At 45.1% G+C, this 22,119-nt stretch overlaps 1 protein-coding gene across 1 annotated transcript; it reads left to right on the top strand.

The window, feature by feature from the left end:
- Window positions 1–16,071: 16,071 nt before the first annotated feature.
- SHISA3 (shisa family member 3) lies at window positions 16,072–20,410 on the top strand. The gene is made up of 2 exons (XM_060246325.1): window positions 16,072–16,366; window positions 19,210–20,410. The coding sequence occupies exons 1-2, from the start codon at window positions 16,072–16,074 to the stop codon at window positions 19,662–19,664; spliced, it is 750 nt and encodes a 249-aa protein (XP_060102308.1). The 3' UTR covers window positions 19,665–20,410.
- The last annotated feature ends 1,709 nt before the right edge of the window (window positions 20,411–22,119 follow it).

The following is a 22,119-nucleotide window of genomic DNA, read 5'->3' as shown; positions in this document are numbered from 1 at the left end:
GAAAAGTGGAGCATGAATGAAATAAGTAAATAAATAAATAGTATGAAGCTCTTTTCCAGAGTTGTTGTCTCTTTCTGCTGGTCTAGAATACAGCAGCCCCATAACTGATGTTCCCCTTCATCGCCAGCTTTGAAAGATCTCTGGGTGTTTTCTGGTTACAATTCAGTGTGCTCATTTGTTTTAACCTTTAAAGCCCTGGAGGCTTTAAGAGTGGTCTGATTGAAACTGTTGAATGTGGATAAGATGCTGAGCCAATAAACTGGCTCTGTTTGGCAGGCTGCGTTCTTTTGTATTCTGGGAGCTCCACATGGCAAACACCTACTAATTAGCTGTGGTTGCGTCTTCTCAGGGATCCGTTCCCATGCTGAACGTTAAACTGTTTTTTAATCTTAGACATTTCTTTCAGTGCCTTTGCTGGCAGGTTTCATCTAAAGGGAAATTTCAAGGCTCGCTTGGAGGTTTCTCCATGAGCCAAACATCTGAGGAACATTCAGAAAAGCAGGAAGATTAATATTCCTCAGGAGTTACATCCATCTACCGCAGCTAATGCTAAAAGGGTCAAGAATAAATCAGGCTATAATCGTTGTAAGATTGATTCCCTTTTGGCTGAGCTATTGGTGAGCGAGAAATCTATCGAGTGCTTGGTTTTTTAAAAAGAAAAACAGTGGGGATAAGGCTTCTAACAGCTCTTTTGAGCTCCAAAGAAATTCGAAGGGGAAAGCACAGAGGTCCTTATTCCTCTGAGGGGGGAGGGAGAAGCAGTCCACATATTGGGGGAGACCATGCTTGGGCTTGGGAGACAGGCCGAAGGGTTTTTTTGACAAACGCGCCCGATAGTCTAGAGAGTTTTATTGCTGGTACACAGCACACTTTGTTCTTTTGTTTCCCTCGACCTGCCAGCGGCTCAAATTAGTGACACAGGCTTTGAAATGTTTGACAAGTGGTCAGACGAGGTATCCATATTCATACCCCCAGTGATGGCAGAAAATTTAAGAGGCAGTCAAAATAAACTCCTCCCCCCCCCCCCCCCCCAGCATTGGTGATTAAACAGGATTCTTGGTTTTGCGCTTCCAGAACCAAGGTCGAATGTTTGGAACAGGCACTCTCACGGCCTTTCGTTTTAGTTTTGTTCTTTGTTGCCTCCAGATAGACCCTTTGTAGATTTCCCCATCCACAGACATGCTCCCTCCTCTTGAAACTGCAGATTTACAGAATTCCATTGATGCAATCCCTCCCCCTTAAATTTGATGCAGTTTTTGAAGACTTTATTGGCAGAGGAGAAGGAGCAGCAGCAGAGATTTCAGGATGGTGAGGCCGTGAGGGAAAACTCAAAGCAAGGTCGACCAAAGGCTCACCCTTGGATTCCTTTAATGAAGCCAAGAGCATTTAAGAGTGTTTGTTGTAGTTTCCTGTTTATACTTCAGAAAAGGACCTTAGGGGCTTCTGAGGGACCATCAGACCCAAACGACATTTAATGGTCATCTGACTGGCACCAATCTCTTTATTCTTGGCTGAAAGAAGTCATTTTGGTTTGAGAACGGAGAAATGAAGCGCCCTTCTCCCCTGCTCAGTCATCTCCACTGCCAACTGCAACCTCCTTATATAAGTTTTCCCGCAAAAAACAAAACAAAAAGGCCTGTTTGGATATCGTTTATGTGTTTTGATTTTTTTTTACATACAGATGTATGAAATTCAATCAGAAGAGTTTTCGACTAACATTAGGAAGAACTTCCTGAGAGTTAGAGCAGTTCCTCAGTGGAACAGGCTTCCTTGGGAGGTGGTGGGCTCTCCTTCGTTGGAGGTTTTCAAACAGAGGCTAGATGGCCATTTGACAACAATGCTGATTCTGTGAACTTAGGCAGCTCATGAAAGGGAAGGCAGGAAGGGCTGCATCAGTGCTTAGATCTTGTGGCCCTTTCTTATACACCCAGGGAAATGCCAATCACCACTTTGGGATCAGGTAGCAAGTTTCTCCAGTTTGGCCAGGGATCCTGAGGGGTGTTTTTTTTTTGCCATCTTCTGGGCACAGAGCAGGGGTAACTGGTAGTGATGGGTGATGTATTGTGAAATTCCTGCATTGTTCAGGGAGTTGGACTAGATGAGATTCTTTCCAACTCTGATTCTACACACACACACACACACGTGGCAGTCAATCACTACTGATGAATGGATGCTCACTATTGTTAAGTAGGGTTACTAGTTGTGTTTCCCTTGGTCAGTTGGCCAACAGAGCTGTGGACAGTTCCCCGCCCCCGTTATAACACAAGATAGAAATGCTTTTGGAGAAGGGGGCTATCAAGGAGGTTTTTGACCCTAATTTTCCTAGTGGCTTTTATTCCTACTTTTGGACACTAATCCATAGTAATCAGATGGATATCTAAAGAGCATGCCATCTGAAGCATCTGCTCTGTATACAATTTAAGTTCCCCTTTGGTCTTCTGTGCAGTCCCATGTCTTCTGACCACCCACAGAGAAAACCCCTAGCTATAAAAACTGCATTGGGGAGCTCATCCTCCCTTGGAGCCATTGCAACACGCTTGTTCGCCTAAATGGTCACATGCTTTGAGGCAGTGGCACCCCCTTCCCTCAGCTCCTTCTTTGCCAGCATTGGAGTTGGTTCATCTTGGTTTGTTAAGTTTTTTGTCTCATCATTCAGCTCGGTTCATGTATTTTCTGAGGTATTTTCCTCTTTCCTTGAAACCTTCATATTAAAAAAGAGAAAAAATGCAGCAAGATTTTATGTTTTGGCTGAGGAGAGTTGTGACTTACTTACTTTGACTTGGCGGTCAGCTGGGTCTTCTGGTCTGTTTAAAATGTATCAAACAGGGCTTTTGGCGACTTCTGGGGTTGGAAAATGCCGAGCTGAACTGCTTCTCAGAAGGGGAGCAGGCTGGAACTTCTGTTTGGGGTAGTGGAAGGCAATCTAATGCCTACTGCCTACTTTTCTCAGTTAGAGATCAGTCCAAGATATGCACAGGAAACTTTGAGGAGATTTACCTTGGCTAAAAGGGAGTCCCGGGGGGGGGGGCTCCTTTGAGGCTTTGAGGGATCTCCGGAGACAAGTTGCATTTTCATCATCTGCAGAAGTTTCCAGAATCATTTATTTGACATAAGCTCAACCGGATCCTAATCTTCTTTGATACTGCTAAACATCTAAAGCTATACAAGCCCAGTGTTGATCTGGATAACTACAGAAAAGGTACAGATTGCTATCTTTCATTCCGGGACTAATTAAAGTTAAACAAAATAAAATCAGAAGGTGGGAAATTGAAATCTAGAAAGCTTGGAAGAAGAAGGGGAGAAGGGGTGAAATTTGGACTTTGTAAATTTAAAGGACAGTGCTAAAAAGTGGAAAGGAATTTATTGTTTTGTCTACCTGTGGTTTTGGAGAAAAAGCCCCATTGTCATAGACTTGCAGCCCCCACAGCCAACACAGGAAATACGTCTAGCATCGTGAGATCTTTCTACCAGCAAAAACAGGATTTGGTGGCAAGCAAAGCAGGAAGTATCAGATGGAAAAGGGAAATCATGTAAGCAGCCAGCCTACTCTAGGACTATAATATCATAGAAAAACATTGGCGGCCATTGCTAGGAGGCTAAAAATTAAATAATTTTTTAAAAGTGTTTGGGGCATTAAAAATTGGTGGAGCCGACAGAGGTGACGATTATAAGGTAAATACTATTGGACATTACTGTTAATAACTATTTTAGATGCCTCTAGAGGAAAAAAGAAAAGAATTTTTAAAGTGAGGCAGAAAGTCGCGACCGCCATTTTGGAAAAAATAAAAACTTTTAAAATTAATATCTGAGCCCAGGAGGCTCTGAGGACAGCGAAATTAGGCTTATTGAAAAGAGCAAGCCTCACTCTTTTAAATCTGATAGTTGAAATTTAATTTGGTGAGGTCAAAATTTTCAGTGTTTTTACATGTCAGACCATAAGCAATCCTATGCAAGGATTGCTTCACTGAAGAAACTGCAGGACCAATTAGATGCAATGGAAGCCAGGATAATGAAAGGGATGAAGGAGATGATAACTGCTTCCAGAAAAGAAATTAGAAAAGATATTGAAGAGCTAAAAAAAGATATAGAGGATCTCAGAAATGAGACTGTGGTGACATCAAAAAAATGCAAGAGGTGGAAGGGAGAGTGAAAGTACGATTCCACCTTGTTAAAAATACAAAAAAAAGTGGCAATTCATGACTGCAAATTGATGGAAACCCAGATACGTCTGAGAGGAGTACCTGAGGATGAAGAAACTGATTTGAAAGAATATATAATAAAAATAATTGCAGAATTTTTGGAGGAAGATCCTGAAGGAACTAGAAACATGTATGACTATATGTATAGAGTGAACTCACTATATGCCAAAAAAAAAAAAATAATCTACCAAGAGATGTGGTTATAAGATATATGACAAAAGAAATGGTGGGAAAAATCATGAATAAAAACTTTGAAAAGACATTGATAGTGGGAGGCAGCAGAGTAAGAATTATGAAGAAGTTGCCAAGACAAGTGATAAATGACAGAAGAGCATATAAGAAATTGACAGAAAAATTACAGGACAATGAAATGGATAATACCTGAAGGTTTGAGCTTTGAGCTACAAGAAAAAAGGATTACAATTACAAGCACACAGGAACTGCGTGGATTTTTATGAAGAACATAAAGAATTTGCACCATGATGGATTACAAATTATTATCTTGGAATGTAAATGGACTAAATTCACCACAAAAAAGAAAGGCAACTTCATTGGATTAAAAAGCAAAATTGTAATATAGTTTGTTTACAAGAAGTACATATCAAACAAAAGGATTACAAATTTTTATGGAATAAACAATTGGGACTAGAATTTCATTCATTGGCTGAACAGAAGAAAAGGGGAGTGATTTTTTATATTAAACAAGAATTGGACCCAAAATTAGTGTTTAAAGATAAAGATGGAAGATTTGTAGCGGTAGAAATAATATTAAATGCAAAAAACCCGTTGTTACTGGGACTGTATACACCAAATGGAGCTTCAGAGAGTCAGAGCATAGGGCAGGATATAAATCCAATATCATCATCTTCTTCTTCTTCTTCCTAGAATTAGTCCTCCTGTAAATAAATTAGCCTGCTCTCGCCACATCTTGGAAGCTAAGCAGAGTCAGCCCTGGTCAGTATTTGGAAGAGAGACCACCAAGGAATTCCAGGGTCACTATGCAGTGCCAGACAATGGCAATGGAGGAAGAAAACAAATAAAAGCTTTCCTATTCCAAAAATTCTGTAGCTACAACCATCAGGGTTCAAACAGAGAGAGTAATGAGAAGCTCTTCCCTTGAAAACCCCATGGAATCGCCAAAAGTCTGCTGTGTCTTGACAACAAAAAAGAGAGAAAATATATATATTTGGGTTGAAATGCTATGGCATGATGCAGTAGTTGGCTCTACTAGCGAGACAAAGCTGCTTGCAAGACATTAGTCCTATTGAAAATCATGCCTACAGCATAAGTTCTGGCCCTGGGTGGTGCCACAGGAAGTCGATGTTCATATAAGATAGATAAAATGAAGGCCTGGTGGTGCACCATTGCCACAGCTGGATACAGTGCGGAATGGAAATGAGATCTGAGCATACTCAAATTTCAACAGGAAAATGATATTTTTAAAGATTTCTCCTATCTTGTTTTTGTTTCTCTGTTGTAAAGCAGACTCTTCTTGCTCTATTGACCTGCAGTAATCAGTTTTGCACAGCAGTTAGAGTGGACATGGGAGACCCAGGTTCAATCTCCACTTTGCCATGCAAGTTCATTGGGTGTCTTTGGTACAATCATACACACTTAGCCTAACCTGTCTCACTGGATTGTTATGAGAACAAGATGGCAGAAAGGAGAACAACATAAGACATTTTGGGGTCCTTGCTGAGGAGAAAAGTGTAGTACAAATGGAGGAAGTAAACAAATCAAAGTTTTCCTATTCCAAAAATTCTGTAGCTACAACCATCAGGGTTCAAACAGAGAGAGTAACGAGAAGCTCTCTTGGAGTTTGCACTGAAGTTATGGAAATCCCTTCTCTACCACTCACTCCTAGGGCTAGCCGTACCTCCCAATGAACTGCTAGGAACAAAACTCAGATGGGGGGTGGACTTTGGCTAATCCAGATTTTTTTTTGAGCAGGAACGCCATTCTGACTGGTTCAGAGTCAGGGGTGTGGCCTAATATGCAAATGAGTTCCTGCTGGGATTCCCCCCTACAGAAAAGCCCCAAGTGAAACAATCGTGATGCCAGGGGTGTGGCCTAATATGCAAATGAGTTCCTGCTGGGCTTTTTTTTTTACAAAAGAAGCCTGGGTTATTCTGATACTATTTCATTCTACTTTGGTGGGTGGGCTTTGCTACCTGCCTAAGCCTTTAGGACCAGCTCAGCAATACACTTATGGACATAAAGGTAACAAATAGTTCACAGTTGATAAGCTGTATCTCCCAATGAACTGCTAGCGACGCTAAGAACAATTCCAGATGCATGGAAAGGGGTCAGATAACAGGCTGAACCAAATTTTCCATACTTTTGCTTTGTTACTTTCACTAATGCCCTCCTCAATGCTTTAACAGGATCACTAGCACTGAGCCTTGGAAAGAGACAAATAGCCCTTAAGTCATTATTACAGAAGACTTATCTGCAGAGACACAAGGACAGAAGAAATACTGGGACAAGAGTACACAGCAATGCAAGCATCAGAGCATTGCAAATAAGAAGTGACTGGGAGCCTGCCCAGTTAACAAGGCTGCTTTCTGTTATGAGAGCTGTATGTGACAATTACTTCAGGCAGACAAAAACGGGGAGGGAAAGGGAAGGAGGGAAAGGAGAGAGTGAGAGGACATGGAATGGCTCTCATTCTTGGTTTCTAGCTTTCAAACTGGAATTGGATACCTGGAAGGCTGTGGTTACAAGCATACATAAGAAGAAATTATATATTTTTAATATTACAGTGCACTTAAACAGTTCATTAAAAATAAAACCAGGCCTTTAGGCTATATATTGTGAAGTGCACATTAATTTACTTCTTAGTAGCACTCAGGGGTCATTTTGTAGAAAAATAGGTGGTGGAGCTCATCCAGGATTGTTATGCAGCTGCACCTACTATTCCAGGGGTGGCCAACGGTAGCTCTCCAGATGTTTTTTTGCCTACAACTCCCATTAGCCCCAGCCAGCATGGCCAATGGCTGGGGCTGATGGGAGTTGTAGGCAAAAAACATCTGGAGAGCTACTGTTGGCCACCCCTGTACTATTCAATTGACAAGGAGGTGGAACTCTCAGAGAGGTTCAGGGGCTGTGCTCCTGTGAGCTCCCACTGAATCCGAAGCCTGGTAGCACTGACTAGAACCAATGAGAGATTATTTTAGGGGGCAATTAGCTCCTGGAAGGTATTGTACGGTTGCCAACCTCCAGGTGGTGCCTGGAGATATCCCACTTTTACAACTGATCTCCAGCTGGCAGAGATCAGCTCCCCTGGAGAAAATGGCTGCTTTGAAGGGTGGACTCCATGGCATTGGACCATGCTGAGGTCCCTCCCCTCCCCAAACTCCACCCTCTCCCAAATTCACCCCCAAAGTCTCCAGTTATTTTCCAACACAGACCTAGCAACCCTAATAGGTATGCTGGTCCTGGAAAATAGAATATCCTTCTCTCTCAAGGAGGGCTTTGAGTCACTGGACTTCCATTCAAGACACTGCTGCTGTTGTATCTTGTTAATCACTAAGCATCGATGTGTGTGGCGATTACAGTTTGAGCAATGGGGTCACCTGTTCTGATCTTTTTAGCTGTTAGAAATAATCATCAAGCAGTTAGAAATAATCATCAAGAAGCAGCCTTGATATGATCTCATTTAAGCTGTTGTAATTGTGAGGAATGCAGCTTGGTAGAACATTAGAAATACCTTTTGATATCTTTGGAAGAATATTGTGTTTGTTAATAGTCACACAAAGATTTATTGGCAAAAATACTGCTACTTTGGTATCTTGCTGTGTGATCTTTGGTTGAATCTTTATCTGTATTTTAATAATGCATTGTAATGTTTAAAGTGAAAACGGAAGACAAGCCATGATCATTGACTTGCTTCCCTCCAATTGTCTATAAATGCTAAGATAAGCCATATCAGGAAGGCAAAACAAGAACTCTCTTATTTTTAAAGAGTAATAAAAATTTATCCTCCCTTGCAGTTCTTTGCACCCTATGTTTTTCTTTTCATCTGTTGCTTCTTGTAATGTCAAAGTCCCCTCCCCCCCCCCCCCAGGCTTTCAAAGAGTAGTTCTTGGTCATGAGAAGCTATTGGGAATATTTCCCAAAGACAAATCTTGACATGAATGGTCCCCATAATTACTACACTAGCATTTTCCTGGTAATTCTATCAGCTGTCATGTCTTCCTGGCTACATATAATACAAACATATCTCTGCCTTTAGGTTGTGGAAGAAACCAGAGACAGAGAAGTATGAATGAATATTTATACAAATACAATACAAACAAATAAATGCAATAAATAGAGCAAAAAACCCCACACCCAATTAAAACATCAAGTCAACAACAAATTACTCAACAAAATTAAAAACAACTGGCCAGGTCCCTGGCTCATAACTAGCCAAAGGCTGTACAAAACCAAGAAGCCTTACATGATCTAGGGAATGCTGTAAGATCTCACAGGGCATGAACTTCCCTGGGGAGCTGATTCCAAAGAGAAGGGGCAACCAATAAAAATGCCTTTGCCCTGGCGGCAGACTGGTGGGCAATTTGCAGGCCAGGCACCTGTAGAAGGCTCACGAGGATCGTCTAAGGAGGCGAGGGGGCGGGGTCATAGTGATACATTGCCCATTGCTATTAATACTGTATCAGAATGACTAGTTAGGCTAGACGAGGGGCTCACAGAGTTCATATGCCAGGTGTCAAGCATGAGATTTCAAAATAACCAGTCCTTGGATTTTGAAACAAAGTTAGGTTTATTGATAATCCATGTGGCTCATTGGAGCTGAAGATTGGGACTGATACTTTGTAACACTAGAATACAAGCTTTAAAATGGCACATCAAAGGTTCTATAAACAATCCTACATTCACATGTGAAATTCACTCTCTGGGTTCCTTATCTATATTGCGGCTAGCACATCCTGGGTTCAGGCCTTGCTAGGCCTGGGAACAAGTCCCAGGAGGTCTTATCTTCAAAGAGGACATTCCTGCATCTGTTAGTAAAAGCGAAAGAAGAAAGGTGGGGGTTGCTACTTTGATGTACTCACACTTTAACTTTGGGTTAGTAGCATTCCTACAATCTGAATTCTCTAACATAAGAATATCAATTCTAAGGTCTGACTTCTGTAATATAGAAGGGGTATACAATGCTTGACACCAGGTACTGTCACATTCCTGACTCTTCCCAACCTTAAGTGTGACCTTCAGAATTAGCACTACCTCTTTGTAGGTGTAAACAGTTGTACCAAGCTGCCAGGTAATTCAGCGTCCTTGATGAGAGTATACTTTTCACCCAAGGGCTCTGTCAATAACCCTTACCTTCCTGCCTCAACAACTGGCAACAAAATATTTACATATTACTTCCCCAAATAGTTACAAAACACTTCATCACACATTCTGTATATCTACAGGTACCGAGGTCGTTTTGTACAAAAACAGGTGGTGGAGCTCATCCAGGGATTGTTATGCAGCTGCAATACTATTCTATGAACAAGGAGTTGGAACTCTCAGAAAGGTTCAGGTGCTGTGCTCCTGTGAGCTCCCACTGAATCTGAGGCCTGACAGGTACACTGAAAAATGCAAAAAGAAGAACAGGAAATGACATCTTCAGCAGACTGGTTTTTCAACCCAAGAATGATTAACACATGGAATTCACTGCCACAGGAGGTGGCGGCCACAAGCATAGACAGCTTCAAGAGGGGATTGGATAAGCATATGGAGCAGAGGTCCATCAGTGGCTATTAGCCACAGCGTATTGATGAAACTCTGTCTGGGGCAGTGATGCTCTGTATTTTTGGTGCTTGGGGGGGCGCAGTGGGAGGGCTTCTAGCCCCACTGGTGGACCTCCTGATGGCACTTTGGTTTTTTGGCCACTGTGTGAAATAGAGACCGATTTTGCACTCACCCTAAGCCGCTCTGATGTTCCTCTTTTCAGCGCGGCGTCCTTCCGATTTCCCACTATCTGCCCCGGGGCTTCAGCTTGCGTTGCTATTTTTGCAAGGCAAAGAGAAACTTGTTTTCAGCGGTTTCTCTTTGCCTTGCAAAAATGCTGACACAAGCTGAAGCCCCGAGGCAGATAGTGGGAAATCAGAAGGATGCCGCGCTGAAAAGAGGAACGTCAGAGCGGCATAGGGTGAGTGCGAAATTGGTCAGAGTGTTGGACTTGAAGGGCTATTGGCCTGATCCAACATGGCTTCTCTTATGTTCTTATGTTCACTTCATAAACAATCAAGTTTTTAGACTTCGGAGCTGTTAGAGAGGCAGAGTAGAAGACTCACTCTGCCACAGAAAAATGCTCGGTGGCCTCAGGCCCATCACATGGTCTCAGCTGTTTTAAACAAAATAAACCATGCTGGATCAGGCCAATAGTCCATCCAGTCAAACACTCTGTGTCACAGTAGCCAAACCCCAAGTGCTTTCAGGAGGTCCACTGGAGGGGCCAGAACTCCAGAAGCTTCCCATTGTTGCCCCCCATCTCAGGCACTGAGAATACAGGACATCACTGCCCTTTTCCTCGCAGTTGTTGTGAAGATAAAATGGAGACAAAGAAAACAACGTAAACTGCTTTGGATCTCTACTGCGGAGAAAAGTGGGGTATAAATGAAGCAAATAAATATTTAGGGGTAAACTGTGGGCTAGTTTTCAGAAACCAAACAAGTCCTTAGCCAGAACTCTGTATGTCTGATTCACTCTGCATTGGTGAATCATAGTGCAATCTTAGAACACTGTCCTGGGAGTAAAGGTAAAGGTAGTCAGTCTCCTGTGCAAACACCGAGTTGTTACTGACCCATGGGGTGATGTCACATTCTGACGTTTTCTTGGCAGACTTTTTATGGGGTGGTTTGCCATTGCCTTCCCCAGTCATCTGTACTTTACCCCCCCAGCAAGCTGGGCACTAATTTTGCCGACCTTGCTGCCAAATCCTAGCCAATTTATGGTGGCCCTAGTGAGGGGATTACAAGGCCAGTGAGAAGCAGAGGTGGTTTGCCACTGACTCCCCTGCACAGCCTTCCTTGGTGGCAGGGCCGGATCACCCACTAGGCAAACTGTTGCCTAGGCATTTGCCTAGGGCCCTGGGAGGGGGGCACAGAATTGGACTCTCCCTCCTTCCCCAAGGCAAATACCTAGCTTACCTCCCCCCCACTGTCGCCTCTCCTCCTCCTTCCTGCCCCCTTCTCTTCTGCGCTGCCCAGGAAGGCAGTGGAGCGCCTTCCCAGGAGGGTTGCCAAGTCCAATTCAAGAAATATCTGGGGACTTTGGGGGTGGAGCCAGGAGACATTAGGGGTGGAGCCAAGATCAAAGCTGTGACAAGCATAATTGAACTCCAAAGGGAGTTCTGGCCATCACATTTAGAGGGACAGCACACCTTTTCAATGACTTCCTTCCATAGGAAATAATGGATAGGGGCACCTTCTTTTGGGGCTCATAGAGTTGGACCCCCTGGTCCAATCTTTTTGAAACTTGGGGGGGGGGTAATTTGGGGAGAGGCACTGAAAATTTGGTGCCTCTACCCCAAAAAACAGCACCTCCGGAGCCCCAGATACCACAGATCAATTCTTCATGATTTTCTATGGGAAATAAATCTCCATAGGGAATAACAGAGTTCCCAGCAGACATTTCCCCCCTCCCCCTGCTTTCTGACGACCCTGAAGCGGGGGGAGGGCCTTCAAACCGGGGGATCCCCTGTCCCCACCTGGGGATTGGCAACCCTACTCCCCAGCCTCTTTAAAGCCCCCCCTTCCGATCAGCTGATCAGTGGGTAATATACTGCCACGACCCCCCTCCCTTCTGTGGAGCTGCACTCTGCTGACCCCCCCCCCCGTGCACTCAGAGGAGCACAACTAGAATTGGCCCTACCCACTTAGACTCGGCCCGGGCCTCCCAGCGCCAAGGCTTCACTCCTTCTCACTTCTGCCGGAAGTCAGAGTGCCGAGAGGCCCAGGCCGAGTCTAAGTGAGTAGGGAAGACTGACAAGCTTTCAAGAGTAGGGCCAATTCTAGCTTTGCTCCTCTGAGTGGGCAGAGTGCGGCCCACAGAAGAGAAGGGAAGGGAGGGGGGTGGCAGCGTTTTACCTACTGACCAGCTGATTGGTGTATGGGGGGTTTAAAGAGGGGGGAAGCATGGCGTTCCACTGCCCCTTCCCAGGTGGCACAGAAGGGAAGGGTGGGAGAGAGAAGGTGCTGCACAGGGGGGCAATGGGCAGCGAGTTTGCCTGGGGTGCCAAGCGCCCTGCTTGGCGGTCTTATATCCAAGCGCCAACCCTGCTTAGCTTCCAAGATCTGACAAAATTGGGTATAATATGCCTGCTGCCTTCCCTCCACTTCACACATTAGAGAAAGAAATACTTGTTTGCTACTAGATAAACATATGGAAGGCAAGTGCAGTAATTTCCTGGGCTCCTGGCTTGTATTCATGCCCCAGGTGTAAGTTAGAAGAAAGTTCTCAAGAATTATACTTGTAGCTCCACCCTCCACCTTTAACCATGCCCATCAATAAGTTTTAGACTGTGATCACACACACTAAATAATGCACTTTCTGACAGGATCTTGCCAGTCCGAATCCAGTTGGAAAGTGCACTGAAAATGAGTTGAGAGTGCATTATTCAGTGTGTGTGATTGCAACCTTAGTCACCCCTATTCTTAACAAAACAGGTACTGACTAATATAGTATTATGTAAAATACTCCAAAAATGCATAGCATAGATGGGCAAATCTCAGCACGGGCGACTCAGGCAGCAGAAGGACCTGGCCTAGGGAGAAGGGGTAGAGCGCCTGCTCTGTATGCTGAATGTCCCAGCTTCAGTCCTTGGCATCTCCAGTTGAAGGATCTCAGGGAGCAGGAAGGAGCTTTCTCTGCCTCAGGCCCTGGAGAGGCAATGCTACTTAAAGCGAGATGAACCAGTGGCGTAGCTCCATAGGTTCTCCTTCTGCCGAACAGATGATGCTGTCCTGAGTGACTATTACAAAACGGTTTATGTATGTAGGCACTTCTGTTCACCCACAAAGCATACTCTAGAGCAAGGGTGTTAAACATGTGGCCCAAGGGCTGAATCAGGCCTCCAGAGGGCTATCAGGCCCCTGAGCAACTGGCTGTCATCTGCTTCCTTCTCCTTTTCTCTTGCTTCCTTCTGCATCACAGCTTGCTTTGCAAGGCTTGCTCAGCCGCACTGAGGGGGGCTCTTTGGTGCGACATACAAAGTTCAATGTCCCACCAAATGCTTAAAACTCAACACCAATATGGTAACAGAAAACTGCTTGCATTTCTAATTAATTTGCAAGGCCCAAGGGATTGCCTATAAAATAAAGGAACAACTAGTGTTTAGAGTGCCACACCAAGACCCTGAGTCCTCCATAACCACCATGAGGTGGCATGGTTAGCCTAGATTTTTTTCCAGCTTAATCCACCTCATATAGCAAAATCATAAAAGCTCCTTCCATATTCATATCATTCGGAAAATGTGTAAAGGGTAAGTTTCCAGGATGATGTTTCCATGCAGGCAATATTGTTGCAGTTTTTCATGTTCTCTGAATGTTTGTCACAGTTAAAAGACTAGTTTAGAAGCTGAGAGATCTGGGTTCAAATCCCCATTCTGCATGGAAGTTCACTGGGTGACCCGGGGCCAGTTGCCCTCTCTCAGCTTAACCTACCTCACAATGTTGCTATTCTCCTGTAGCACCTTGGAAAGGAAAGGGCCCCTGTGCAAGCACCAGTCGTTTCCGAGTTTGGGGTGATGTTGCTTTCACAACGTTTTCATGGCAGACTTTTTACTGGGTGGTTGCCATTGCCTTCCCCAATCATCTACACTTTCCCCCCAGCAAGCTGGGTACTCATTTTACCGACCTTGGAAGGATGGACAGCTGAGCCAACCTCAAGCTGGCTACCTGAAAACCCAACTTCCGCCGGGGATCGAACTCAGGTCATGAGCAGAGCTTGGGACTGCAATACTGCAGCTTTAACACTCTGCGCCATGGGGCTTATTAGCACCTTAAAGACTAACAAAATTTGTGGTAGGGTATGAAGAAAAGAATTGATTTATACTCTTCCCTTCACTACCCAAAGGTGTCGCAGAGCAGCTTCCAATCTCCTTCCCCCGCCCCTCCCCACAACAAACAGCCTGTGAGGGAGCTGAGGCTGGCCTTGAACAGAACAGCCTTGAGAGAATTTGTGGCTGACCCAAAGTCTCATCAGCAGGTGCATGTGGAGAAACGGGGAATCAAAGAATCTCTGCACTTAACCACTACAGAGCTGGATTAACAATTAGGCCAAGTAAGAACTGGCCTATGGGCCCCCAGGCCTTTAGGGATCCCGGGCTGGCTCCCCCCCCTCATTTTCCCCCCTGCCTGCAGCCTTCCCAGCCTGTGTGTGCAGTCAGCGACTAAGCTGCTCTTTGCCCAACTTGCCTGGTGCGGCTGCTGCTGGTGTTGTCACCAAGTTTGCCTCTCTCTGCCTCTCCCCCGCAGCTTTTGTCAAGGGGGCTTTTAAGAGAGGCCTGCAGGCTACAGCAGGGGCTGTGGGTGGTGGGGTGGATGCTCAGACTCTGAGATAATTTGCAAGGGTCCCCCCAAATTTCAACTGCCTAGGGGCCTCCACAGGGTTTATTGCGGCTTTGCCACTACACCAAACTGACCAAGAGTCACTGCTCACTTCTTCAGATGCAGGCAGAATGTTGGCTCATCTGTCCTATATCTTGGAGAGTGGAATGATTTCATATGCCAAATGACATTAGCAGGCAAATGGCAATAAGTGTGATTGGATTAGGCATGATATGCAGAGAGGTAGTAGGCGTGGAGAAAGCTGCTTTGGTAATAAGACAGGAAACCTCGGTCTCGATTCAGTCCAGGAGGATGCAGTGTCTAGCTTTGTTATGAGTTGCAATTCAGCCGTCTGTCTTTCTCATCTGCTCTTAGGTCAGCACCTGAATGTACTGGGAGGTTAAAATGTTCCCCCATTGGTTTGGGAATGTGGCGGTTTCTGATGTCAAACTTGCCTCCATTAATTCACTGTGGGAGGAACTGGCCTATTTGTCCAATGTAGGGAATGGAAGGGCATTACTGACCCGTAATGGCATAAATCACATTAGAGTGTTGATGGTGCGATGGAAAAATTGATGGGAGAATGGAAAAATTCTGGGCCCCTTGGTAGGGTCGCCAATCCCCACGTGGGGACAGGGGATCCCCGGGTTTGAAGGCCTTCCCACTTCAGGGTCATCAGAAAGCTGGGGGGGGGGGGAGGAAATGCCTGCTGCACACTCCATTATTCCCTATGGAGACCGATTCCCATAGAGTATACTGGAGAATTGTTCTGCGAGTATCGGGGGCTCTTGGGGAGGAGTTTGAGGTAGAGGCACCAAATTGTCAAAGTCCAAAGTCCCCAGATATTTTTTGAATTGGACTTGGCAACCCTAGCCCTTAGGGAAGACAGTAGGCCTGTATTTAAACATCTAAATCAATTACAAGGAAGAGGAGTCAATTTTGTCAGGAGAGAAAGGCGGACTGCAAATGACCTCAGAAACGTCCAAAAAGATTTCTCCGGCGAGGTAAAAGGAACTGTGGCAGAGGCCGATCCGAGGAGGAGGAGGGGGACAAAGGCAAGCGCGCTCTGCTCTCTCGCCCTGCGAGGCGCCTCTTGGAGAGGGGGAGGAGGCCCAGGCCAGGCGGGCTGGCCTGACGCCGACCCAGCGCCCTCCTTGGGGCGAGGCCGCCACGGCAGGAAGAGCCGCTGGGGCCCTGGCGGGCCGGCGTCACGGCCTTCTCCCCCCCCCCACCCGAGGGGCAGGTCCCGCTGGGGGGGTGGGTGGCTGGATGCTGGCAGCAGCGGCGGGAGGGAGACGCCGACTTGCCGGAGAGGAGCGCGGGGGGCCGCCATGAGCGCCGGGTGGCTGCGCTGTGTCCTGCTGGGCTGCTGCTTGGCGGGGCGCTGGTGGTGGGGCCAGGCCCAGAGGGCGGGAGGCGGGGGCGGCGAGTATTGCCACGGCTGGGTGGACGCGCACGGCCGGGACTACGAAGGCTTCCCCTGCCCGGAGCGCTTCGACACCCCCGACGCCACTATCTGCTGCGGCTCGTGCGCCCTGCGCTACTGCTGCGCCGCCGCCGAGGCGCGCCTGGAGCAAGGCGGCTGCACCAACGACCGCGAGCCGGAGCAGCCGCCCGCCGGCGCCCGTGAGTGGAAGGGGAGGGAGGGAGGGCGGGCGCGCGGGCATGTGGGTTTAAGGGCCCCCGTGGAATCCCGGGCAGAGTTGCTCCCGGCTCCGCGCCTTGCTTTCAGGGGACGGAGATGGGAGCAACTCTGCACAGGGCAGCGCTGCAAGAAAGAGCAGGCGAGCCTGAGGCCGCGGGGGAGTTTGGGTCTAGCTTTGCAACGGTGTCTTTGCAATGCATCTGGCATCTAGCTTTGCTGTGCATCTAGCTTTCCCCCGGCGCCTGCTGCGGTGCAAGGCTCCTGGGCTGCGGTGGGAGGGACTTCCGAGTCAGGACTGCAAACTTGGGGCGAGCTTCGCCCAGGCCGCGCGACACGTGCAGGCGGATCATCGGGTGCCTGTTTGGTCCGGGGTATGGCTGGACTCGCTTTCCTGCTGGGGCGCGGAGGATTGCAGCCAGCCCCATTGCTGGCCTCGCCCTCTTCGCTCTAGATCAGAAAGGGGAAAGTGCTGGGAAATCCCCACGCTTTGAAATTGTCCGCATGGTTAATTCTAAAGGAAGTTCTCCAACCGGGAATCGGGCAAAGAAAGCGTGTTAGGGCAGAAATCTGACGTTTTGTAAACGAACGTCTGAACACGCAACACCGGTTCTTCTGCTGGCCAGTGCCACCCAAAATGTCCTCTCCTCTCCAGAAAAGGGGGAACAGTTTGTCCCGTCTGGAGTTTTGGAAAGAAGAGTCAGGAACGAGGTGGTCTTCATCAATGGAGGCATGCAACAATTTATGTAAAGGGTGCTAACATCGTGGAACCATTTAAAACACGTTCTGAAAGCGAACGAGGCTGGGTTCGACCCGATTGCATTAACGAGGTTTTCCGACCAATCCAAAGACGTCGGGCTCACATCGACCCGGTTGTCTCTATGGCTGTGATCACACATGCTAAATAATGCCGTTTCAATCTTCTTTCAAAGCACTTCCCAACTGGGTAGTGCCAGTTCACACAGTAAAATCCAGTTGGAAAGTGCGCTGAGAGTGGATTGAAACGGTATTATTTAACATGTGTGATCAAAGCCTATACTTGTCAGCTATTTGTTCGCCAGCCAAGCAAGAGGTTCGGCAGGTCCGCAGAAATGGGCCAGCCCGGAAAACCTTTTGTTCCCCCGACTGTTTCTATGCTTTTAATCAGCTGTTGGTGAAACGTCGAAACGCATCGCTTTCTACGTAGGAAGTGCCATTAACCTCAACGGGAGCTACTTCTGAGCATACCCGGTTTCTCACTGTGTAAAAAAGAGTCCTGTTATTAACTCTGCAGCTGAAGACCAGCAGAGCTCTTGAGCTGGGGTTGGGGGGCTACCTTCCATTTTGGGAAACATCCTGCAGATAAAGCCTTGCTGCTTATACTAGGGCATAGCCAGGATTTAGATTTAGTGTTCTCTCTTTTAATGTGACACTTGAATGTGTTACTCAAATGCAACCTGAAACTACTGAACACAGGTGAATTTGTTCAGGTTTAGAATTCAGATGGCATCAGCCTGTTGCATTCTAGTATTTTCCATGCTGTCTTTCCTCAAGACTCTTATTTTTAAAGAGCTTAAAATGCAGTTGAAGAGTCAGGCTGTTTGATGTGGACTGTGGAAACGCTGATGTTTCCCAGGGATCCAGGCCCTTTAAAATTTCACCTCTTCATTTTCCACCTGTTTTGTCTGCAGGGTCTCTTTGGTGCTTAAGTTCTGTTTTGTTTTTCTATCTCCACAGTTTTGCTTCAGTTTTTAATTGTTATTTGTTATTTTAATTGTTATTTTTAATTCATTTATTGCCGTTTTAATAAAATATGAGCAGTGGGGGGTTTACTGTAGAGTAAAAAAGTGCTACTTAACTCCTCCCTATGGACAAAAAAAGATTATCATTATTAATGGAGAGAAGACTAGGAAGCACTCGATAAGACTGGAAACAAAGGAACCAAGGGGAAAAATGCAAAGAGAAGCAAGACATTTGCTGATGGGAAGTTACTTCTGAGAAAATGCATAATAAGATTGTGCCTGAGGGAAGGATTTTTTTAAAAATAGAGAATGTAACACATTAAACACATTTGGAAGCTTGAGTTTTAGTTCTGCTTGCAGCTGAATAATAATAAAAAAGGGATCCTTCAGCAATGAAAAAAAGGTGGTTGTGTGGAACCACTCCATATTGGTCCATAAGGGGGGGGGGGGAAATCCTTGTTGGAATAGTAATACGCTACATTTTCTTGGGTCCAATTACAACCCCAAAAATGGTGGGTGAGGTAAACTTGTGAGTTTCACAGAACTGTTCCTTGGGTTCAGTGTAACACCCTCTCCCTACCTCCCCCCCCCCGCCCCAAATAGACAACAGGGTGAGGAAAGCAGGGGAAAGAAGAAACAAGAAAAATCTATATTGCTGGTAAATGGCATGGTAGAGTCTGCAATAGGATAGTTTTAAAAAGGTGATTCAGGAAATACTGTATAGACTAATTAGGTTACATTGTGTCCACTGCTGAACACTGGTGGAGGCATAAGAACATCTGTTAAAAGTGAAAACTTGCAAAGAAGTTGGGGATTTTGTTCTTTACCCAGCCAGGACATAAAGACTTTAACCAGGCATTGATCGCTAAGCCCCAATGATTGCAGAAGAATTTGTGCTTGTATTGAGCCAAAGGATCTTTATTTCTTGCTGAATTAGACAGAGGATCTTATTTACTCATGTGAATTGGTGTTAATGTTTTTGTATAATAATAATCGTTGACAAATTAATCTTTGTATTTTGAAGGGAGTATATAGATAATACTTTGGGGTTGTTTTTTTTTTTTCCATTTCATGACGTTTTGACATTTCCCTCCCTCTTTGTTTAGAACCAGTCTACGTGCCTTTTCTTATTGTTGGATCGATATTTATTGCGTTCATTTTCGTGGGTTCTCTGGTCGCTGTTTATTGCTGTACGTGTCTAAGGCCTAAGCAAACTTCGCAGCAGCCCATCCGATTCTCTCTCCAGAGCTACCAGATGGAGACTTTACCAATGATCTTGAACTCTACGAGCTTAAGGACTCCGTCACGACAATCCAGTACAGCAACCAGCTCAAGTTCTACCGGGGGCTCCGTCCGCAGGTTTTCATTTGCCAGGCCAGAATCCGGGTGCATCATGGCCTCTTCGCCTCCCCCTTATTCTTCTGGCTGTTTGCAAATGGGCCACTCCATCCACCTCTCTCAGCCGTCTGGATTTTTGGTGTCAGCCCCGTATTTTTCCTACCCTCTCCATTCCGAATCGTCTACAACTGGAAAGTGTGTTCCAGATTTTAGTCCGAGCTGAAAGGAAGTTTTGAAAAACTGAACGCTGGGCTCACAGTGAAGCACAGTAAACTCCTGCATTGTGTAGTTTTCAGAGATGTGCTCTGTGGTCATGGGATTCAGAGCTATGGGAATGGGCAAGCTGCCCTTTTTAAAATGCAGATGGTTGCAAAATAAATGTTCTGAATCGCGGCATCGCCTCCATGTGGGTAATAGCTGAAAATATATTGCAAACTAAAGTCTTCTCTTCGGTGGGCATGTGTAAAGCTGTACTTTTAACCTGAGAAGAGATCCTGCAGATACAAGTAGAATAAGACACTTGGGGCAGAATTTTAGAGGACAACTAATTATTGCCATGGCATAGTCTAGCCAAATTTAAGCACTTTTAAAAGGTTCTATCCCTTTGGCACTTACTTCTGATAAACATGCTGAAGTTTGAACTGTATGCCTTACTGATTTTAATATTTATCTTTCTCCAGTTTAATTCAGTGTGCTGAACTCAGGCTGGATCTTCTCATAAGTTTTATTCCTTATTAACAGAGTTTAAAAGGGGAGGGTGGAGTACTATCCACAAACAAGTGAAATGATAATTAGTATCACTAATCATCAAGGTAATTATTTTATAAATTAGTATGAAAAGACTGGGACATTAAAATTGCAAGCTATATAATGAGATTAATCAGTATCTCCGAGAAAATTAAAAAAAGGTATACAATAAGGACACAAGCAGTCCAGTCATAGAACTTCTTGTGTCAGCATATAAGGATTGAAAAGTACCCCCAAATATGACAAGGCTGATTTTACAGGCGATGTGTAGAACTGAAAAACTGGAAGGATTCAGAGCAGGATTTCAGTACAGAATTTTATCTGTAGTCTGGGTTCTCACAGTCCAGAGATGAAATGCAATTTAGGTAGCCTACAATAATTTCACAGATTGCCAGTTTAAGCATTTTCTCAAGGATGTATTTATTGTGAATGTTTGGGAAAACACGCTGGACAATGTGGTCTTAAAAGTTCTATTTGTAAAATTAGCACTATATAAGTTTTGAAAAAAATGTAATTTAAAATGTATTGACAAGATTAACACTGTTTAGTAGTCACATGGTTCTCTATCCAATAAAAACCTGAAGATGAAATACTTTTGTCGTCAAATATGTCTGTTTTTAATTAATAAAAATGTAATTTACTTCAGTGTGATCTGTAAAGTTAAAAGTTGTCACCGAGACGCAGTAAAGCATATGGTCAGAAATAAAGTTTAAGTATGTAAAATATTCATTGTCTGCTTTTAAGAAGCTAGAGAACCAGTGTGGAATAGCCATTAGATTAGGATTTAGAAAGACTCAGGTTCACATGGAATCATAGAATTGGAAAGGATCTCCAGGGTCATCTAGTCCAACCTCCTGCACAATGCAGCAAACTCACAAACACCTCCCCCTAAATTCACAGGCTCTTAATTGCTGTCAGATGGCTATCTAGCCTCTATTTAAAAACCTCCAAGGAAGGAGAGCCCACCACCTCCTGAGGAAGCCTGTTCCACTGAGGAATCGCTCTAATGGTCAGGAAGTTCTTCCTTATGAGCCGGAAACTCTTGATTTAATTTCAACCCATTGGTTCTGGTCCTATCTTCTGGGGCCACAGAAAACAATTCCACACCATCCTCTAGATAACAGCCCTTCAAGTACTTGAAGATGGTGATCATATCACCTCTCAGCTGCCTCCTCCAGGCTAAACAGCTCCTTCAACCTTTCCTCATAGGACTTGGTCTCCAGATCCCTCACCATCTTCGTCGCCCTTCTCTGGTCCCGTTCCAGCTTGTTTATATCCTTAAAATGTAGTGCCCAAAACTGAACACAATACTCCAGGTGAGGTCTTACCAGAGCAGAGCAAAGCAAAGCAATACCATCACATCACGTGATCTGGACACTATACTTCTGTTGATACAGCCCAAAATTGCATTTGATGAATGTTACTCCCAAGTTCAACCTACCTCACAGGGTTGCTGCGAGGATAAAATGCAGCAGAGAATGATGTGTTATACTGCCTTGATCGCTTGGGTAATAGTGTAGTGGAAAGAACTTCTGTTAAAACAAACATGACCTGCAGCGCAAGGCAGTAATGCCATGCCTATTTACATGGGAATAAGCCCTGGTGAGTTCAGAAGTATTTCTGATACAGATGTACGGATTTGGGCTGCCTGCATAATCTGTATACAAATCCCATTAAAACAAGTTTCTCATTTTCAGTTTCATATGGGTAGTTGTGTTGGTCTGAAGCAATAGAATAAAGTTAGAATCCAGTGGCACCTTTAAGACTCAAGTTTTATTCAAGGTATGAACTTTTGTATGCACAGAAGAGGAATGTGCATTTTTGAACAGACAACTTATTTTCTGTGGATTCTTGGATTTTGAAACGCAAAACCAAATCTTAATATTCTATAAAGATATGTCAAAAACAATCCTGAAATGGTTTGGTACTTC

The sequence above is a fragment of the Heteronotia binoei genome, chromosome 9, assembly GCF_032191835.1.
Source record: "Heteronotia binoei isolate CCM8104 ecotype False Entrance Well chromosome 9, APGP_CSIRO_Hbin_v1, whole genome shotgun sequence".
Taxonomy (NCBI): domain Eukaryota; kingdom Metazoa; phylum Chordata; class Lepidosauria; order Squamata; family Gekkonidae; genus Heteronotia; species Heteronotia binoei.
The sequence above is the reverse complement of the archived record's forward strand: the minus strand, read 5'-3'. Positions and strand labels throughout refer to the sequence as shown.

What these genes read in the sequence shown, in the direction of transcription:
- SHISA3 (XM_060246325.1), top strand. Translation starts at nt 16,072, where the DNA reads ATGAGCGCCGGGTGGCTGCGCTGTGTCCTGCTGGGCTGCTGCTTGGCG. An exon ending in GCAGCCGCCCGCCGGCGCCC is followed by an intron (nt 16,367 to 19,209) that starts GTGAGTGGAAGG and finishes CTCTTTGTTTAG; the next exon opens with AACCAGTCTACGTGCCTTTT.